The following is a 6,000-nucleotide window of genomic DNA, read 5'->3' as shown; positions in this document are numbered from 1 at the left end:
ATAGCTGGCCATGCAGAACTCAGTCATCTTAATGTTGCTTCTTAGTTTAAAAAGAGCAGGTAAGTTGAGTGCTTTCCAAACCTTTCTCTAATGACCTGACCCATGCAAAGCAAATTGCTTCTATGTGATCCTTGATTAAAAAAATAAGATCTTGAACATCTGAGTTAGAAATTCAAAGACAGGACCAGACTATGCTTGGGGAGAGCTTGTTTATTTTGCTTATCTAAAATGAGATAAAGAGTATCTCCAAATGGGCTGGTTTCCAACCTGGACCACATACACAAAGCACCTCATTCTAGGAGAAAGAGTATTTAAGTATTTTGCCCGTGTTTATTTTCTCCTACAAGTGTGATGTAAATCTTTTCACATGTCCAGAAGGAAGCAGCCACAACCACGTGCAGAAACAGCCGTTTCTGCAAATAAAAATGCTTCCCAGAAGCATGACAAATGTAAGACTAACAGGTGTAGCACAGATCCAAGGCGCGCGTGTGGTTCTCATCAGCTGCCTCCCTCCTGTTTTAAATCTAGGTCTTCCTATAACAACAAAAAAGGTTATTTCTCCGGAGGCTGGAGCTAATAATCCACTCAGCCTTCCTTCTCACCCCTTCTCATAACAGTGTTCCTCACAGGGCTTCCAGAGTGAGCAGAGAGCAGTAGAAGGCAGCAGTAAGGTGGGGGTGGGGAAGGAGATTCCTTAGACTTGACCTTTAACAATTATGGGTTTGACCTAGAACTCTGTGTGAACTTGGGCCTCAGTTTCTTCCTTTGTGAAAGGTTTTGTTCAGAGAAGGAGGGTTTCATTTTTCCAGCACCTCCGTGCCGAGCAGGGTGGGGTTTTTAAACCAGTGGTTCTCAGCAGGGGCCATTGGCAATGACTGGACATTTTTGGTTCATCTGACTGGTGGGGAGAGTGCTACTGGCATTTAGTGGGTAGAGACCCAGGATGCTGAATATCCCAAAATGCGCAAGACTGCCCCTGCAACAGTGATCCGGCTCCAAATGTCATTAGTGCCCAAGATGAGAAACCCTGGCGTTGACACAGGTTTGCAACCCTGGGGTCGGTGGGCTCACAGGGCTGGCTTTGGGGCTTTCCTAGCTGGCGTGACGGCTCCCCCGAGAGGCGCTTTGCAGTCATGTTTTCGTGATCCCAGCACGGGAAGCGCTGCAGACCCCCCGCCTGCACCCACTCCCTCTGGAAGGGTGGGGCGGTCTTCGGCGCTCCTGAGATGATCCTTCCGCACACATTATCACAGGGTGGTCTTGTCTCCCTCGCCCCCAGGAACAGCGATCAAGGGGCTGAGGACCACTGGCTCGGAAAACTTAGCAGCTTCTCCCGCCCGCGACTCCCGTCACCTCCGTCCGTACGGGGAAGGCTTTCCTCCTCAATTAGGAGTCCTTCCGCCGCTCCCCCCCAACCCTCCTCCCCCCGCAGAGGCGGCCTCCTGGAGCGCCCAGGTTCAAGGACTCGGCGCGCAGCGCGCGTTTCCGTCGGAAACCTCAGTTCCCCACGGCCCAGCCGGGGGCGGGGCCTCCTGGCGGCGCCGTTGCTCCGCCCAACCGCCTCCCAACGGCTCCCTCCGCCGGGTGGTGGGCGGGGCGTGGCGACGGACCAGCGCGCGTGCGCGCGCATGCGTGGGGCTACAGGGCGGGGCTCGCGCGCGGCCCCGCCCAGGCCCGGCGTCTCCGCCCGCCCCATCTCCCAACCTCCTCAGCGTGGCGCCGACGCTGCGTGCGGCGCGGGTTACCCAGAGTGCTCCGCGCGGGGGCAGCTCACTGGAGTTTGGTTCTCGAGGCGGCGGCAGCAGCGGCGGCGGCTCCGGTGGCTCCTCCTCCTCCTCTGGTGGCGGTGGCGCCCCGGGCCCGAGCCCCGGCTCCCCTCTCCGCCACCCCGCGCGCCCCCTCCTCCCCCGGCGCCGCGGGGAACATGAGGCTCCGCTCCCGGAGGCCGGCGAGTGAGTGACCCCCGTCCCCCGCCTCAGCCCGCCCGCCCGCTGGCCCGGCCGCTCCCCCCCGCCTCGCCCAGGCAATGACAGCGGCTCCGGCGTCTCCGCAGCAGATCAGGGACCGGCTGCTGCAGGCCATCGACCCCCAGAGCAACGTAAGTACCCGCTGCGCGGGCCGGGACGGAGGCCGCGTGGGCCCGGGACCCTCCCCCTCCCCAGTGTCCCTCGCCTGCCGGGCTTCAGGGTACCCGCCTGACGCCCACCTACCACCGAGGGCCGCTGCCATCTCGGTCTCTCGCCCCACAGGCCCGAGCCGGGGGCAGGTCGGGCAGTCTGGCGGCGCTCGGTACGTGAGGCCGAGGCTTCCGTGCGGCCTGGGCGGAGGGAGCAGACGGGAGCTGAGGCCAGAGCTTTCCCTTCTCTCTCGCTCCAGCTCTACGACCCTTGTTGCTTCTGACGGAGCTCACCCGCTTTGCCCTTCCCCGGGGACTCGCGACCCCCTGGAAGTCCTCCTGGCGTGGGGGGAGGGGAGGGAGAAAGGCTGTGGAGCAACTGGTGTCCGGGGTATGACTCGGGAGCCTGTGCCGCCTGTGTCTTGGCCTTCTGGGTGATCAGGGAAGTCTTCCTTCCCTCTTCTCCCGGCTGGAAGCACCTTCCCGGCTTCAGAGGGAACCCCCCAGGTAACTTTGCCCTTAGCCGGGTGCCCAAGGCGCGTGGAGAGTCCCCCTCCTTGGTTCTGCGAGTGGACATGCCTTTGCTGGATCCCTCTTGGGATCGCTGCTGACCGTAGATGATCTTGGGGAGGGTGGGATCCTTCCTGTTACCTTTCTGGCCCTAAATGCCCATTATGTCTCTAATCAAGCCAGAGTCCCGCTTTTTGGTGTGAATTAGAGGTGATTATTTTGTCTCCAGTTCCTTCAAGAGCTCTCCTTTGGCTATCCCTTCCCCTGTCTGAGGGTCCCAGCTTGGTGGTTTGTCACCTAGACGGTCAGGGTTAACCCCAGGGTGTTGCTTTCTCGGATGGCCTTCCACCGAAGCTACTGTTTGCAGAGGGATCTCCTCTGCCCCCCTTCGTGTGTGTAGGGGAAGACTCACAGTGTTCTCATATTTTCTCCAAGGGATTGTTGGCAGTAGGGGTCATTTTCCCCTGTGGCAGGAGCAGGTTGAGCAATAGGAAGATGTTGTGGCATCCAGGTATGAAGTGAGCCCCTGCATTTGCTGGCAGACCAGGAAGTGGCCACTGAGATCACTTTTTAATATGTTGGGGATCGAAGAAAAACTGTCCGGGCCAGGTAACTCAGGTTTCTCTCACTGTAGGGTTTTTGTTTTCCCTTATGTGAGTTTGACTAATTAATTACTCTTAGCACTAAGCTTTAAACTTGGTGTTTTTGGAGTAATTCACATTGGCTTGTACAATTTTGGTAGAAATTGAGGAGTTATGGTCTTTGTAAGACTGATTTTTGTATCATAAGTAATCCTTTTATCCCTAGTCTTGAGGCCCCATTAAGATTAACTTGATGGTAATTGTTTTTAGCAAATGTCGTATACATTTTTGTTATGACTTTGGGGGTGGAGTAAGCACAAGCTATATAAAACCTTCCAGAATTTTTTGCAGTAACTGCTGCTGCTGTGGTTCCCAAGATTGGAATGTTAGAGGATAAAGCAAGTGACGTGAAAAATGGAACCTGGTGACTTTTGCATCTTTTGTCCAGAGTATAGTTTCTTGAATTCTATGTGCTTGTTTGCCTTTGGGAGAATCTGAGAGGTTGCTGAGATATTAGCACTGATCCTTAATGCCACCTAGGAGAGCTTTGGGATCAGGAGGCACTTTGACAGGCGGTCACGATGTTGTAGATTAGGTGGAGCAGTGACCTCAGGGGTTCCAGTGTTGTGTAAGGCTGTAATCTAAAAGGTTCCTGGGGTGGGGGGAGAGGAGAAAGGGGGGTTAGCCAGAAGAGGGAGAAAGAAACAAATACCAGGTTTTTGTATTTTAGTGTGTGCAGATATTTTGCATTCATAGAAGCCCATGGTTGTTTCCATGGGATGGGGTTCACATTCCTTATGGTTTGTTTCGAGGGACTCCATCACTAATGGGTGTGCATAGAGTTCTGATATAAGTGTGGTGGTTGGAATTGGGGAACTGTCTCTGAGATGAGGGATGAAGAAAGTGCCTCCTTTAAATGTCGCCATTGCCAGTGACCATCCGTGAGCATTGTTAGAACCTTTTGACAGGAGCGTGGCTTGGAGCAAACCGCATACAGAAACTGGAGGTGGAGCCATGGCAGAATAGGTTACCGGCAGAGATGGTGCAGCCATAATTCTGCAGGTTCTCTGGATTGGCCTGGACTCACCTGAGAGCGAGGTAGCTCCAAGAAGGCATTGCTGGTGCACAGCTGCTTTTCTCTACTTTCCCCAATTATGAACTCCACTTTGGGATAGTTAGTTGACACATATTTAAGATGCTCATGGAAAAAAAAAATGGGACAGTGTTGAAGAGCCAACACTAAAATTAAACCTCTTCTGAGAGAAGCGACAGAGAATTGTGTCATGTAATGCTTACCTTTATGAGCATGCAATTATGGTTAATAAACTTAGCTTTTGCTTGAAAAATCAATGTCAGGCAACTGACCTAATATCCACAAGTACCTGAGAAGTTAGCGAAGTAACAAACTGACCATCTCCTTGACAGAGGAGTTCTTGAGAGGAAAGTTGTCTCTATGTTCACAATTCTAGCCTCTAGGGTATTTTAATTTCAACAGGTTCTGAGTTAATAATTTCTGTCAACTCAGTAATAAAGTAAATCCTCTACACTCCTTTTCAAAAAGCAGCTAATAGTTTTTTCAGAGCAATCTAAGCCTTACCCTCCTTGTGGCGTGTGTCTGCCAAGGTGTCAGAAATCTCTGAAGTGCAGTGTGCGCCTTTGTCCCAGCTTAATCTTGGTGGATAGAGTTGAGGGCCATGTCTTCCTTCTGCCCAGAAATTGGAGTCCGTTCGCCCAAGCACAGTCTCCTCAACAGGTGATTAGGTTTTCGTCTGTATTGGACACTCTTTATTTCTTGGAAGTTTGGGCTTTGTCTTCCTGACCAGAATGTGGGCTTCAGGAACGTGGTTTGTTTGTTCTTTCTCTAGAGCAGAAGCGTTAGGTGCTTTAGAGTGTTAAGTGCTGGTTAAACTGACAGAACCCTAGAATCCTCCTTTGGCCTATGAAGCCCGTGTGACTTTAATAGGCGCTGAAGTTCAATCTTGGAGTATTCTAATTCAGAACTCTCTAGAACTGTGAAGAACACAGATGTTAGTCTGGCATCTGAGAATAGGTCTGACAGACGGTGGCGTGGGTACTGCATCCTCATAATGAGTTGAATAATGGCACAAGGCAGGCCTTGCTTAGAGCAGGTGAGCATCTCTGTAATCAGACCAGAGAGAGGCCAGAGAAGGCATTGAGAGGGAAGAAGAGACTTGAACTTGCAGAAGATGTCTGTGTGAAGAAAGGCCTCCCAGTGGTCAGGCTCTCCAGCAGGAAACTTCAAAAACTACTTTCTTTCTCACAGTTACGCAGACATCCCGTGCCAGTGGGAGGTGGTCATAGACCAAGAGGCCTCTACAGAGAGACACACAAGGAATGATCATTTTCCTACCTGGGCATTTGAAGATTTAAGATGTTACCTAGCTTCTTTGGGCTGCGGGATCCTTGTCTACAAAGTGGGTCTGGGAACTGGTGCACACCCATAAAACTCCTTCCAGAATGTGAACCAGGGTGCATGTTCTAACATGAATTGTTTTAAAAGTTTTTTCTTTTAATGCAAGGTGCATTCTGTGAACTTCTTAAAATAGCAGAATTCTAACAGAACTCGGCACAGAGATACATACTGTATATGATTTTGCAGCACTTCTGTAGGGTCTCCTGCTTCCCTGCAGCTTCCCTGTAAGGGAGGTGGAGTGAGCAGCCTGTCTCCCCTTCCTGCAGGTGCGGACGCCAACGGCATGATGACAGTCAGTGCTGTTTAGTGGGTGCCTCCTGTGGCCAGGAGAGGACAAGCTGCTTTTGTTTCTGCTGATT

General features: G+C 52.3%; 1 protein-coding gene across 1 annotated transcript in view; it reads left to right on the top strand.

Moving 5' to 3' along the window:
* Positions 1-1,756: 1,756 nt before the first annotated feature.
* Positions 1,757-6,000, top strand: part of MED26 (mediator complex subunit 26) — a 52,840-nt gene continuing 48,596 nt past the window's right edge. The window contains exon 1 of the mRNA XM_045991429.1: positions 1,757-2,098. Within this exon, the coding sequence (XP_045847385.1) occupies positions 2,027-2,098 (72 nt within the window). The 5' untranslated portion in view covers positions 1,757-2,026. The remainder of the gene's footprint in view (positions 2,099-6,000) is intronic.

Source organism: Meles meles, chromosome 20, assembly GCF_922984935.1.
Source record: "Meles meles chromosome 20, mMelMel3.1 paternal haplotype, whole genome shotgun sequence".
NCBI classification, from domain to species: Eukaryota; Metazoa; Chordata; class Mammalia; order Carnivora; family Mustelidae; genus Meles; species Meles meles.
This window is presented reverse-complemented; position numbering and strand designations above follow the sequence as displayed.